The sequence below is a fragment of the Bubalus bubalis genome, chromosome 8, assembly GCF_019923935.1.
Source record: "Bubalus bubalis isolate 160015118507 breed Murrah chromosome 8, NDDB_SH_1, whole genome shotgun sequence".
Classification (NCBI taxonomy): domain Eukaryota; kingdom Metazoa; phylum Chordata; class Mammalia; order Artiodactyla; family Bovidae; genus Bubalus; species Bubalus bubalis.
Window position 1 is genome coordinate 31,261,052 of NC_059164.1, and position 16,036 is coordinate 31,277,087.

The window sequence follows — 16,036 nt, forward strand, 5'->3', positions numbered from 1 at the left end:
ACTTATAGCTTAGTATAGTTTTTCATGTTTAATATTTATATTCAACATCAAAAGTCAAGATAAGCCATTTATTAAACACACTGTATTAAAAGAGATGCTCAAAGAAAAGAAAAATATTTTCACAAATTTACAAGACTTAGGCATATACTAATAAAACTTATCTGTAGAATTGGTGGCTATGTTTGCTTTTAGGAGGGTCATATGTACTATTTGGGCTTCCTTGGTGGCTCAGTGGTAAAGAACTCTCCTGCAATGCAGGAGATGTAGGTTAGATCCCTGGGTCAGGAAGATCCCCTGGAGAAGGACATGGCAACTCACTCTAGTATTCTTGCCTGGGAAATTGATGGACAGAGGAACCTGGCGGGCTATAGCCCATAGGGTCGCAAAAGAGCCAGACGTGACTTAGCAACTAAACAACAACAATGTAATATTTAGTACTCAGTTCAGTTCAGTCACTCAGCCATGTCCAACTCTTTGCGACCCCATGAACTGGAGCACGCCAGGCCTCCCTGTCCATCACCAACTCCCAGAGATCACCCAAACTCTTGTCCATCGAGTCGGTACTACAAGATGAAAACCTGTTGACTAAAACTCATTCAATCTAGCTCAATCTAGCCTCCTTTCAGATGTCCCCTTCCAGTGGTCTGTGCACATTACATATGAGGAAAACACAAGCATCAAACTGGCCATCAATCTGAATCAAGAAGCAAAGCTTAGAGTTAACTGAACAGATTTTTGCCCAGTAGAATAGATAAGTGGAGGGTGGGAAGTATCCAGGATTGTTTTAATTACACAACTCATTATAATCAGAAGGTTAAAAATAGAACAGAACACATCTGTCATGGAACCTACATATATTCCAAGAAATTTTTATGACTGTATTATGAATCTGTCCTCTTAGATAGCCTAGTCAATCATTTTGCATAATCATCAACAACAACCAGACTAAGCAGCAATCTGAAACAACTGCTACAGGGCCAAGATGACTTGATTAGCCATAGCACAGTGTGATCACTTGAAAACCTGCATTTGGACTAAGATCAACAGGAAGCTCTTATACTTTAACTATCATAATCACTTAAAACTTATTTATCACCTCAGTTCTATAACCAATTTCCCTTCCCTAGCTATAGACTAGGCTTTGCTTGATTAGATACTGTGTGCTTAGTCGCTCAGTTGTGTCTGACTCGGCAAGGCCATGGACTGTAGCCTGCCAGGCTCCTCTATCCATGGGGATTCTCCAGGTAAGAACACTGGAATGGGTTTCCTTGCAGGTGGACTCTTTACTGTCTGAGCCGCCAGGGAAGCCCATAGTAGTGCTTTCTAACTTTTATGTATACATTTTTTAAAAATGTACACCTTAATTAGAATATTTGATAAATGATTAAGGAAATGAGGAATTAAGAGAAATAGATTTGAAATCATGCTATAATAGAGAATCTAAAATAAAAACAAAAGCAAATTAAAAAAGATGGAAATGATAAGTCTGATAGAGATCCTATTATGAATGCTCTGTGCTGTAAGAGTTAGCATTTTTAAATAGTTTTAAGTCTTTTGAATTACATAAATCTCTTTCTTCCTTCATTTTCTTATAGCTGGTGAATATACATATGAGTTTTCTTGTGGTACAGAGTTAATCTAATGCATTTCTACTAAAATATTCTTTGGCCAATATCCTGTAGACAGTTTTAAAGTAATCTGTGTTTCTCTTTGTTTTCAAAATCAGCCCCATTTGTATTCTTAAAAAAGGTTATCTAATTTCCTGGTTAGGTAAACTTGATATACTAGCTATTTTCTACCCAGAAGATAAAAGTAATTATATTAGAAAACAGTCCGTTGGAGTTACACAGGACCTGTGGAGAAGGCGATGGCACCCTACTCCAGTACTCTTGCCTGGAAAATCCCATGGATGGAGGAGCCTGGTGGGCTGCAGTCCCTGGGGTCGCTAAGAGTCGGATACGACTGAGCGACTTTACTTTCACTTTTCACTTTCATGCATTGGAGAAGGAAATGGCAACCCACTCCAGTATTCTTGCCTGGAGAATCCCAGGGACGGGGGAGCCTGGTGGGCTGCCGTCTATGGGGTCGAACAGAGTCGGACACGACTGATGCGACTTAGCAGCAGCAGCAGCAGCACATTTTTTTCCTAACTTTGTCATCAGTAATTTCAGTAAAACATCAACAGTGGATCTTATTTAGGAGGCTGTAGTAGAACATCTGCATGCACACACACACGTGCACACACACACAAATCTCCCTGGGTCCTACCACCTAAGACACTGCTTTAGAATAGTGTGTTTTAAGTTCCACAAGTGAAAGTTCCAGCATCGAGCTACCTCTTAAGCCAATGTTTCTGAAGTATTGGTTCTTACCCTCATTTTAGTGTGTAACATTTTCACTGGACCATACTGAAATTAGAAATGAGAAGTGCGAAACATCCCACTTTTAACTCAGAAATTTTTGTCCTTGCCTTTCACTCTACCCCTTTTGGGTGTAAAAATATTCTCTTTTCATTAAATAATGTTGATGGAAGATATTTATAACACAATGACTTGACAAAAGAAAAAGTTGGCAACATCATGTAAATACCCACTTCAGCTTTTCTGAAATTTTATAAATCTGTGAAATTCAAAAACCCTGGGCACGTCTGCCTTTAAAATGGTTAAAACAAGAAACATATTAGAAGAATAAGTAATTGAGAGCGATGGCACATTGGTACCATCCTCCAAGGGGCAGGCAATGAAATTATGCTTCACTTCAGGAAACAGTTGAACGGCTCTCTGCTTCTCTATCTTCTCTAATAATCCCCCTGTCTTGTTACCTTCCTCTCCCTCTTGACCTGCATGGTTTTCTATCCTAATCAACAGAATCAATTTATGGTTTTTGTTTTGTTTTGACTTGATTTTTAAGTATTGCTCTATGCACCCTCCCTCTAATTAACTGCCCAAAGCTACATTTTCTAAGTTTGCCAAATCTAAAATTATTTTACAAGTTCTTGAATTCTATATTTTCCCTTATTTACTTGAATTACAAAGGGCATTTTCTCTATCTTGTTTTTCTTAAAAAAAAAAAAAGAAGAAAGGCAGGGTTTTCCTGGTGGTTCAGTGATTAGGACTCAGTACTTTCACTGCTGAGGCCGTGGGTTCAGTCCTGAATGGGGAACTAAGATCTCACAAGCCTCACAGCACAGCCAAAAAAAAAAGGTAACATGTTCAACACAGAAAATTTAGAGAATGACAGAAAATCACACAGGAAAAAAATTACAATAAACTATAATTCCACCAAGTAGACATAACTACTGTTAATACTCTGGTCATATTCAGTCAATGTTGAAATCACACCATATATACTATCATTAAATATTCTTTTAAATCAGAAGTCTTGAATATTTGCATATATTAATACCCAATAATTATCATAATTTACTTAACCAAGTTCTTGGCTAAATTTTTTTTTAGCAAGAAAAGTTTAAAAACCAGTATCTCCTACTTATTTCTTGGTACTAAATTAGAACACAATAAAAATAACTAGATAAGATAGATAAAAAGCAAACAAAACAGAAACCATGTCAAAAACTGAAAGGTCATAACAGTTCCATACTTTTAATTATATAGTATAAGCCTTTTCTCATCAAAATTTTCCACTGAATTGTTATTCAGTTTTACCCTCTTTGTTGTGTTTTCTGCGACTTCATTGTGTCTTTAGAGAGCTTTCTGTATGCTGACTAGGTGGAGCTCCATATTAACTTATTTAGTGTTTCAAACAAATGATTAAACAAAAAATAACATAGATATGTAACAAACAAGCAATACTAGATGCATATATTTCAACACTAAAAACATTTGAATTTACCTTGAACAAATTTGACACAGTGATTGAAGAGAAACACGGGGCATATAGGTTAAGGCAGCATTGTAACACAACAAAAGGAATGTCAACACTTCAAACCTAAAAACAAACCCAAAGAGTATTTACAAATCTTGAAAATTCCAAGAAGTCAACTATAATTAAGCAAGCACTGGGGAGGGATATTGTGTTACAGAACAGACCTGTCCAATATAATCACACCAACAACAATACAAAATCAAAAAGAAAAAGAAGTAACAGTCATACGAAAATTACCTTAAAAATTCAACGCTCCAGATGACATCTGAAGCAAAGTGTCTAAGTGACAAATAGGGAATATGGGGTGTCTCTCTTGTATGAAATGACTCAACATTTTAAAACCTGTTATACATAACTCATTAAACATTATTTATAAATTACTGAAATAATTTCTTTAGAAGTCAGCATGGTAGAATAGTAGGTCATGTCTCCACAGTATACCTATTCTGTGCTGTCAGCATCTCTCTCTGGGGGTGAGGTCCACTGTACACAACTTTTGACAAACCATGCTGGGATAGGGCGCTCTCCGTCAGAGCCATGGACCCAATGCTGGAAGGCTAAAGACAAAGACATGTGAATAAAGAAAAAGCCATTCTGTTTAAGGTGTGGTATTAGAATATATATAACCAATATATATATTTAGAATGACTGCTATAAACATCATATATCTTAGAAATATTCAGATTGCCTACTAAGTATGCTGCTCAAAGATTTAACAAATAACTAAAAACAAACCACAAATAGAAATACAAAATAGTTTAACTTCAAAAATTCTACCCCAGAAATACATAATTCACACACACACATAAAATCTAATCTTATTCATCAGATAAAGGGAAAAATATTCAAAATTAATACTTTTAATAGATCTTTTACAATCAGGTTTTAGTTTAAACTTCAATGATTTTGATTTCCCATTTACTTTGGGAATAGCAACATACTTTGTATGAAATTTTACACTCTTTAAGGTATTAGCGAACTGATCAAATTTTTCAACTCAATAACCAACCAAACCCTAATTTACAGCAACTGCAAATCTTAGGACCAATAAACTTACTTTGATAAAAATGTAACTTACTTCATGATATACAGATGGTTTGGATAAAGATGGAATCGTAAAACTCAATACTTTACTATGTCCCTGTTTGTCAACTATTTCCTACAAACAAAAGAAAGTAAAAGAAAATGTCTCACAATATTTATTTTTTACATATAAATTTAAATATTTATTTTTTACACATAAATTGTTAGTGAAAAAAAAAAAGACCTGAAAAGAAAGAAATTTTAAAGTCAACTAAAATCTTAAACTATGATAATCCATTATTCATAAACATTAGGAGTTAACTGTCTCCTTAAAATGTAAGTAACGTAGTTTTAAGGCTGAAATGCAGATGTCTTAATTATCATTGATTTTTCTCATGTAAAAAGTTCCATTTTCTAAATCAATTAACATAGTCCTAAAACATATTACAAAATGACCCTTAAATTATTTTTCCATTTAAAAAAAGTACAAACCTTAAGTATCTATCTAGAATATTGTACCATTTAATATACAAACATTATCAGTAATGCAAACTATATATTAAATCAATGGTGTGAACTCTGGAGACAGTCCAGATTTTATATAATTATTGGTGGTAGATCTTAGTTTAAATCTTTTCTCCAAACTTTGTGAAGGTCACAACAATTTATAGACAGCGGCTTTTAAGTTTAAAAAATTAAAAATTTAACACTGATATTTTCAAATATTTCCATAAAAATTTAAATGGTCTGATTTTTAGTCTCCAATCAGTAAAAAATGTGTATTTACATAATTGTATGTATGCCCATACAGGCTTTAGCCTCCATAAGGTTATTTTGGGGAGAATGAGCTATGAGTCATCTGATGTAATAAAAAACAAACATTAGCTCTACTAAAATGAAAAACAGTTGCTATTGTGTATTCATTTTTGCTGCTATTCAGCTTTTAAAACATTTTGTTAACTCCATTAAATACAAACCAAATTGTAAACCCCTAGAAGAAGAGCTTCAATGCATCCGCTGCTGTGCACATTTCTGCTTGCGGAGACAGCAAGGTAGCACCAAATCAGTTCTGGAAGAAACTGCAGCGTAAATCGAAGCAACTGCTCCTCTCCACTGCGATAGAATTCAAAGAGCTGGTGACAGACAGGTTCCAACAACTGGAAGAAAGACAAAACATTAACTGAAGGATTGGACTGTATTTGAATGACACTGATATATAAAACATAAAAGCATTTTCCTGATTGGTAACTACTGAAATATGCAAACATTTCCATTTTTGGCAGCAAGACTATTCACAGCTAAGCTAGTTAGTACACCTATGAATTCTAGTGGAAGGCCAAACTGCAAGGTTAAGTGTATACGCAAGTACTCGGTAAAGTTTTAAAACATTCTGTAACTCCAAAGTAGTATTGTTATTAAAACTATATCTTTTTAACTTCCTGAAATAAATAGGTTGTGAAGAATTTTCTTCCTTAATATCCTTCCAGATAAAACATGCCAATATACAAATGACTGGCTACTGAGTTGGAGAAATTGAAATGGGAATGCTAGGTAGTTACTGTCACATGACCTTCCTGAGCTTATAATTAGGTAGCATCTGACTGCAATGACTGGTATGTAGAGTAGCTGAATAATATAAAGCCCCTAGATCTACTTTCTTACTGTAACCATGATTAATTGCCCCTAGATAATCTAAACACCTCTGTCATTTTGTTTTAGACATGATTTGGACTTACTGATAACCATTTTTCTCCCAACACCCCCACAGGTATTCAGTTAAGAGAAATGAATGTATCTTTAAAGCATATACAATAATCACACACAGGTCACTTACAAATATGTCAAGAGATTCACAGGGCTATTTTTCAAACAGGCTATTATTAGTTTCAGTGAATGGGAGTCCATTCACTTCCCCAACTTACACAATAGATTTACATCAACTTAAGAAACAGATTTTCTACTACAAATAAGTGGAATGAACAGAAACTGATTTAAAGTGGATGCCTTGATTTCAAAAAAGTTCAATATGTAAACTTCATACAATTAAAGTCAGAATTATTTATGCAAGGTAAAGAAAAAGTTATACTTTAATAAACATCGACAAAAAAAATAAACATTGACAAAATTGGTCTTTCCTACTGAAATACTATCTTCTTACAGTTAAAGAAACATTTTTCCACTCTCAAAATGGTTGTTAGAGGGCAACAGGTGTCCAATGTGGCGTGGCAAAGATAACAGAAACAGAAGGGTCAGGGCAAAGTAACGCCACTCAAAGACTGCGAGAAAAGTTTTTAGGGTAGGAATTAATTTGGAAGAATGAAGAGGCGGGTAGTGGAAGAAAGACTGTTATGGGAATGTTTAGCTTTCAGACTGGAGTTTTAAAAATTTCTTTGTGGACCAGTGCCAATAATCTGGTAAATTATGGTGTGACATCACTCATCTCTAAATACCCAGGAAATCTTTGATTAAATCAATTAATATAACAAATATTTGCAAACTTATAAAACTTTATGCTGAAAATTTATTTGATAGTCTGCATGAGCACATAATCAATTTTAATCAAAACACTCCAGTCTTTTAAATTCATTTAACATCTAAAACAGAGTTTTGATTTATGAAAGCAGAACCAAATGAAGATAGATTAAAAAGGGATGTAGCAGTTACACATTGCAATAAGATTAGATGAAATTAAGTATATCAAACCACTAGAGATAAATACCAATATTTATCAGGGTTTTACACTTGCAAAGTACTTTCATATATGTAAATCCATTCAATTCCCACAATACTAGGATGCAATGTCTTTACCCTAACAATGTATTCTTTCTACATAAGCAAATTGAGACAAAGAAGCTACCGAAACCAAAAATAATCACACAGTTCAGGAAGGCCAGACTGAAGCCAAGGCTTTTTAACTACTTCATAAACATACCTGAAAAATGTCAGAAAAGAATAAGACAACATACAATGTGGGAAACACAGGCAGTGTTGGACTTATTTAACCTGATTATATTTGAGACAAATAATGGGGCATTAGAATATGCTGCATTCCTAGTGTCTTGCTCAAATTTTTTAATGTATTTTCTCAAGGAAACATTACTAAACTTGATTGGGTAGGTTTTACAATGCTATTAAGAGAGAATTGTACTTCAAGTATTAATATATTTTGATATGTTAAATGGTCTTCTATAGTCTAATCATCATGTACCTTCTTTCCCTTCTAAAATACATTATGAATTCTGTAACAACTGAGTTACAAATGAATTTTTACAATCATCCACTCATAAATAAGAAGCTGTATCTTAAGAGAATTTTAATGGTAATAAGAAATGTACCATAAAATGCCTTTAAATGACTAAAGAAGATGGAAAAAGCTAAGTTTGGGTAAATTTACAAGAGAATTTTCCAAACTTTTTTTTTTCATTGAACAATTACTGAGAATATAAGGATAGGACAAAGATACAGAGAAGTTGGAGGGGACTAATATTTAGGTGCCAGTAGCCAGGGAACTGACTTCTCACTCTGGGCTCCCTATGTTTAAAACACCAAAAAGATTTCATGTGGCTCTTTCAAAAAAAAAAAAAAACAGCTGGCTTCCTAACAAACCTAAACATTTTTAGCCTCTAATCCTATGCCTATCTTAAAGCTACAGTCAATTAAAAGCACCAGTCAAGAAAACTTCACTTTATCCATAAACTGCCTCTTTACAGTTTCTTGAGCCTGACTCACATACCTACCTCAGGGCCTTTGCACTGACTATTTCCTCTCTGGAAAGCTCTTGCCCCCAGTTTTATTTTCTTGTTCGAATTCATTCAGACCTTAATTCAACCATCACCTCCTCAGTCCCAACACATAGTTCCCGTGCTCTGCTTTATTATCTTCATAGTTTTACCACTAACATTTTATTATACATTTAGGTATTTGTTTAATGTTTATCTCACCTACCAGAATATAAGTTCTAATCTATAAGATAAAGAAGTTATTCTACTTTGTACATTTCTAAGTGATTTCTGACACATTATATGTGTTCAATGAATATTTATCAAATGAATTTAACCACATAATGAAGAGGTACTACTTCTAAAAATCCAAATACCAAATTTCCCAGATTTCAAATAAAGTAGAATCAACATTTCAAATTTCAAAAATGCCAACAGACAATGACATCAAGTTTTTAGGAATACTATATCTCCACATTAAGATACAAAATATTCTAAAGAGCAAAAGGAGACTCTTTGTGACCCCCATGGACTACACAGTCCATGGAATTCTCCAGGCCAGAATACTGGAGTGGGTAGCCGTTCCCTTCTCTAGAGGATCTTCCCAACCCAGGGATCAAACCCAGGTCTCCCACATGGCAGGCGGATTCTTTACTAGCTGAGCCACCAGGGAAGCCTGAAAGTAGATCACACAGTTATATCTGAGAAGTACTTCTGAGTACATTTTTTTAAGACTGAGTTTTCTTTTTAAGAATACAGGATACACACTGTCTTTACCACATTTATCAGGCTAAAAAATAGATTATTTGCTTTTATCTGCATCCCATGCATTTTTATTTTCCTCACCATTTCCAATCCTTATCTATTTCTAACTATGAATGGTGGGATTTACAAGCACCAGAATGTGGGAGTACAGTTCACTTTATCACTTTCAAACTAAATTTGCTATCTAAAAATGCAAAGGAAATGCAGGAGAGGGGAAGGCAGAGAAAAGAAACAAGGGCTGGGAAAAACTTATCACCAGAACCAAACTACTAGCTACTCAAATTTCTTGCATTTTCTCAGGCCTCCATATACTATTCCCTTCAGCTTGCAATGTCCTTTTACTTTCTACACCTGGAAAATGTGTGCAAATCCATCTGGACTCAGTTAAGCATTGCTCTGAAAGTATGTATTTACTTATTTTCTCCCTTTCCTCTTTTGGGACATAGGCCATGTGCATCTTTGATTTTCTGTTGCCTAGCACTGCAGCTGACACATAACGGACACACAAATATTTGCTGAATGAATAAATGAATGCAGTGACCCAGGCTCTCCAAGGTTATCCCCACAGATGGAGAGACAGACAGACACATACATACATAATACATAGAAAGAGGAGCAGCAGCATGTTCAGAGATGGCTTTGGAATATGGTAATCCTAATTCTTGGCCTAGGAGATGATACATTGGAGCTCATTTTATCATAATTTTTTTTATTCTGCCATTTTTCTGAATATAAAGTATTCTTACCTCTCTATTCATTTCTCAAAAGGAATCAGTTAAACACTGCAAAATATATATTACAGTTTTTAAAACTCTACTTTTACTACTTTTTAAATATATGTATTATATTTCACAACAAGAAATTAAAAATCAATCAAATGAAAACTACTAGCAGGATGAACTCTGAGAGTACTTACCTCACTTTGTGGCTCCTGGATAACTTTATAGAGAGATGAAACTAAAGAACTCTTTTCCTTCAAATTTGTAGCATAATTTGGTAAAGATGTTTCTGGTAGTGTCTAAACAAATTTAAAAAATACACTTTACTTTTATGAAATGTCCCAAATAGGTAAATCCAAATACAGAAAGCAGATTGTCAGAAACTGGGAGAGGGGGAATTGGGAAGAGGAAGAACTGAGAGTGACTAACTAGATACAGATTTTTTTGGGGGGGGTGATGGAAATATCCTAGGCTTAGATGATGGTGTTAATGGCACAACATTTTAAAACCAGTAAAAACCTCTGTATTTCACCTGAAAACAGTGAATTTTTCATTATGTGAATAATATCTCAAAAAAATGGTAAAAATAAAACAAAAGATACAGTTAATCTTCAACATCAACAGGGATGCAAATTAATATCAACACTGCATCTTTGATCATAGTTTGGAGTTGGAAATAAGAATATGAATCATTTGTAAAGCCAGAGATACATTTTTTGTAGCAACATACAACTTACCAATCTCATTAACAGTATTTTATCCTGTTTCTTAATAAACATGTTATATAAGGATCTAATGTTTCAAACCTTAAAGCCACAGATCATCTGTTAAGTAAAACTGTTCTCCTTTACAGAACTGGGGGGAAGTTTTTACTTCTTGGAATGGAGAAAAAGATAGCTACACTACCAACAAATTTTCCTAATGCCATTTAAAATCTCAACAACTAACCACAGTTTGGCAGGGTCACCCTTTCAGAAAGGACACCATGACCAGAAAGGAATGGGAAGAGATAAAACTCCAGTAGTAAGTCAGACACTTTTGGGTAAAGGTAGTGGGGAAATCTGAAAAAAACAAAAAAAACTTCATAACAAATGATAAAAACCTATCCTTCTAGAGTATGGCCTTCTTTAACAACTTCTGTCTTCCAAGTCTTTATTTTTTCCTAGGAAAAGTATTTCTATCAATCAACCAACTAATGAACAATGTTTATCCTGCAGCAGATACAATGTCTCATCTCAGTTCAGTTCAGTTCAGTCGCTCAGTCATTCTGACTCTTTGCAACCCCATGAATCACAGCACACCAGGCCTCCTTGTCCATCATCAACTCCCAGAGTTTACCCAAACTCACGTCCATCAAGTCGGTGATACCATCCAGCCACCTCATCCTCTGTCATCCCCTTCTCTTCCTGCCCCCAATCCCTCCCAGCATCAGGGTCTTTTCCAATGAGTCAACTCTTCGCATGAGGTGGCCAAAGTATTAGAGTTTCAGCTTCAGCATCAATCCTTCCAATGAACACCTAAAGGACTGATCTCCTTTAGGATGGACTGGTTGTATCTCCTTGTCTCAAGGCAAGAATACTGAAGTGGTTTGCCATTCCCTTCTCCAGTGGACCACATTCTGTCAGACCTCTCCACCATGACCCATCCATCTTGGGTGGCCCCACACGGCATGGCTTAGCTTATTGAGTCAGACAAAGCTGTGGTCCGTGTGATACTTTGCTTCTAATGTCTCAAGATACTGGTAACTGTAAGATATACATTATTTCTTCCATGTCCCATATCCTAGTATTTTATGATTTAAAATGGGTTATGGTTAGTGTATATAGGTAAATGTGTGCATAAATAGACATAGAAAATTAAACAGCATATTTATAATAAGGATATTTGATTCATTTTAACTTTACTGTGAATTCCTCAAAGGCAAGACCTATCTTATCTGTTCATCCACAGCATTCAGCACAAGGCCTTGTACTCAAATCTTTGCTGCAGACATTATATAATAGATGAACAAAATAAGAAATAAATACTGTCACTGTTACTCTTCAGTAGATTCTTGAAAAACAGGTCACATTTCACCTTAGGATATATAAGTGAATAGACTATTTTTTTAATTTGATAGGACAGTTTTGTTTACCAGAATGGTTAAGTAAACGTGAACTATCCGGTAACCTTCCACCATTCTTTGGGTGGGGAGGAGAGAGTTTCACTGCAACTGCTTACATAAAGAGGAGATTAGGGCTTTCTTCAATATTTCAAAAGCATGTAACAAAAGATCTCCAGGCAACATTCCATTTCTGTTACTTGATCAACAGTAACCTAATACTGGTGGAATTTATATAAAAGGGAGTAACTGTCAAATAAACAACAGATGTCTAATTGCCTGGATAATGAACCCAAGCTGTATATGCAAAACACATTAATGTGTGTGTGCACATGTGTGCACATGTGTATCTAAACATAAAACTTCAAACTAAGTGAATTGAAAAATAAATCTTAAAAAATGATTAGTGAATAAAAAGATTTTTACATGCACTATCTAGCCTAAAACTGAAAGTCATTAAAAGTGTGAATTACAATTTTTAATTATGTACCAATTAACCCTCATGAGATAAAACGTTTTTTGTGAAACAGCCAAAAGTAAAAAGACAGTTCTTTTCCAAAAAGACAAGTTCTAGAAAATATTCTGGGCCTAGGCTACTACTGTTAAATGAGAGGAAAGGTCTCCTAAAAATTCGTGAGGTATTACATTTTAGTACAATTCTGTCGTTATTTCATTTTGTGAATGTGAAAAAAGTTAACTTTTGTCAACAGAAGGAGAGAAAATACAATTGCTGTGTTTATGAACAGTGCTTTGAAAACCTTAATATCTAAAAGAGCCTATGGATTTAAATACCATTACAACAAACCTTTAAATTTACATTGTACTAGTTCAAAGGTACTGGCCTTCTTAAATACTAGTTAAGTTTTCTCACTTTGAAAAATGCAGAACTAGAGACAAAAGAAGTAATAATGGGATAACATGGTAGAAATTAGTCTTGGCAAAATTTGAAGAAGACAGATGCTTCATATTAAAGTATCATTTGGCAGATGGCTTTTATAAAATGTAAGGAAGTGATACAAGTTAGATGGAAGAGAATTAATGAAGATGGACAGATGGATAGAGAACCAATAAATAAAACAACTCTGACCAACAACATTACACGTAAGACTAGATTTTGAGTCACATATTCTGATTCAGTGACTACCAGAAAATAAAAAAATCTGCTATATAAATCTACACATAACATTAAGAAAAACACAATACAATCTGTAAGATAACATTTTACAAATTAGTATTTGAAATATAGAAATTGAACTAACAACTCATGAAATCTTAAAATAATGAAGTCTGAGTCTAATCACTTTGTTGGTATCTGCTGCTGCTGCTGCTAAGTCGCTTCAGTCGTGTCCGACTCTGTGAGACCCCACAGACAGCAGCCCACCAGGCTTCCCTGTCCCTGGGATCCTCCAGGCAAGAACACTGGACTGGCTTGCCATTTCCTTCTCCAATGCATGAAAGTGAAAAGTGAAAGTGAATGTGAAGTCGTGTCCAACTCTTAGCAACCCCATGGACTGCAGCCTACCAGGCTCCCCAGTCCATGGGATTTTCCAGGCAAGAGTATTGTAGTTGTTGGTATACTAAGAGAATATTAATGAAGGCCCAAAGCTGGAGTAGATGCTAGTTTGTCCAAAGGCAAAAAAGAAAAAAAAAAAAAAAAAAGCACAAAGCAAACTACATTATCCTGTGCATTTGAGAGAATGCTGAGTGAGGTTATGAGTCTGGGAGTTCAGGCTGCACCCATGGAAAAGTGTAGAGCTAAAATCATCTTCACACACCACCTATTTCAGTTTTCCTGGTGAGGATATTGAGACCCAAAGAAGTTATGCGATTTGTCCAACACTGTAAAACCAGAGGAAAATTTTGACTTCTCCATCTCAAGTACCCTGTACCACTTACTTTATCAATCATGATGACCTGGCTTATTAGCACCACGGTTATTAATTTAAACAACCAAGCAGAAACTCAGATAGAATGACAGATAAATAATCTCTAAATTTTATTTCTTAAAATTTTTAACCAAAATATGTAACTAACATAACAAATCATTTCAAAAGACAAGATACTTTAATTTTAAAAGTAAGAGATTTGTTCTTATGTACTTTCCTGTCTTCTATTATTTTTAGTATGTTGCTAACTTTGTCTGGTAACCTTAACCTCTTTACCAAACATAAACAGAGCTGAATTCAATGCACATTCAGTTCAGTTCAGTTCAGTCGCTCAGTCGTGTCCGACTCTTTGCGACCCCATAAATCGCAGCACACCAGGCCTCCCTGTCCATCACCAACTCCTGGAGTTCACTCAGACTCACATCCATTGAGTCAGTGATGCCATCCAGCCATCTCATCCTCTGTTGTCCCCTTCTCCTTCTGCCCTCAATCCCTCGCAGCATCAGAGTCTTTTCCAATGAGTCAACTCTTCGCATGAGGTGGCCAAAGTACTGGAGTTTCAGCTTTAGCATCATTCCTTCCAAAGAAATCCCAGGGCTGATCTCCTTCAGAATGGACTGGTTGGATCTCCTTGCAGTCCAAGGGACTCTCAAGAGTCTTCTCCAACACCACAGTTCAAAAGCATCAATTCTTCGGTGCTCAGCCTTCTTCACAGTCCAACTCTCACATCCATACATGACCACAGGAAAAACCATAGTCTTGACTAGACAGACCTTTGTTGGCAAAGTAATGTCTCTGCTTTTGAATATGCTATCTAGGTTGATCATAACTTTCCTTCCAAGGAGTAAGCATCTTTAATTTCATGGCTGCAGTCACCATCTGAAGTGATTTTGGAGCCCAAAAAAAGAAAGTCTGACACTGTTTCCATTGTTTCCCCATCTATTTCCCATGAAGTGATGGGACCAGATGCCATGATCTTCGTTTTCTGAATGTTGAGCTTTAAGCCATCTTTTTTACTCTCCTCTTTCACTTTCATCAAGAGGCTTTTGAGTTCCTCTTCACTTTCTGCCATAAGGGTGGTGTCATCTGCATATCTGAGGTTATTGATATTTCTCCCGGCAATCTTGATTCCAGCTTGTGCTTCTTCCAGTCCAGCGTTTCTCATGATGTACTCTGCATATAAGTTAAATAAGCAGGGTGACAATATACAGCCTTGACGTACTCCTTTTCCTATTTGGAACCAGTCTGTTGTTCCATGTCCAGTTCTAACTGTTGCTTCCTGACCTGCATACAAATTTCTCAAGAGGCAGATCAGGTGGTCTGGTATTCCCATCTCTTTCAGAATTTTCCAGTTTATTGTGATCCACACAGTCAAAGGCTTTGGCATAGTCAACAAAGCAGAAATAGATATTTTTCTGGAACTCTCCTGCTTTTTCCATGATCCGGCGGATGTTGGCAATTTGATCTCTGGTTCCTCTGCCATTTCTAAAACTAGCTTGAACATCAGGAAGTTCACGGTTCACATACTGCTGAAGCCTGGCTTGGAGAATTTTGAGCATTACTTACTAGCATGTGAGATGAGTGCAATTGTGCAGTAGTTTGAACATTCTTTGGCATTGCCTTTCTTTGGGATTGGAATGAACACTGACCTTTTCCAGTCCCGTGGCCACTGCTGAGTTTTCCAAATTTGCTGGCATATTGAGTGCAGCACTTTCACAGCATCATCTTTCCGGATTTGAAATAGCTCAACTGGAATTTCATCACCTCCACTAGCTTTGTTCGTAGTGATGCTTTCTAAGGCCCACTTGACTTCACATTCCAGGATGTCTGGCTCTAAGTCAGTGATCTCACCATCATGATTATCTGGGTCACAATTCAAAATAATTTTCAGAAATGACTACCATATTAACCAAAAAATAGGAAATATCTTCCCTTATA

The 16,036-nt window shown here is 35.6% G+C and overlaps 1 protein-coding gene across 6 annotated transcripts in view; it reads right to left on the reverse strand.

Annotated features, from left to right (window-relative positions):
* FAM126A (family with sequence similarity 126 member A) overlaps positions 1–16,036 on the reverse strand; it is an 85,536-nt gene that overhangs the window by 33,560 nt on the left and 35,940 nt on the right. For 4 of the 6 annotated variants that reach the window (XM_025290959.3, XM_045166368.1, XM_025290960.3 and 1 more), the window contains 5 exons: positions 10,309–10,410; positions 5,886–6,065; positions 4,964–5,044; positions 4,327–4,442; positions 3,853–3,948 (listed from right to left, as the gene is read on the reverse strand). In XM_025290959.3, the coding sequence (XP_025146744.1) occupies positions 3,853–3,948; positions 4,327–4,442; positions 4,964–5,044; positions 5,886–6,065; positions 10,309–10,410 (575 nt within the window). The remainder of the gene's footprint in view (positions 1–3,852; positions 3,949–4,326; positions 4,443–4,963; positions 5,045–5,885; positions 6,066–10,308; positions 10,411–16,036) is intronic. The other 2 variants (XM_025290964.3, XM_025290965.3) reach the window with 1 other exon arrangement.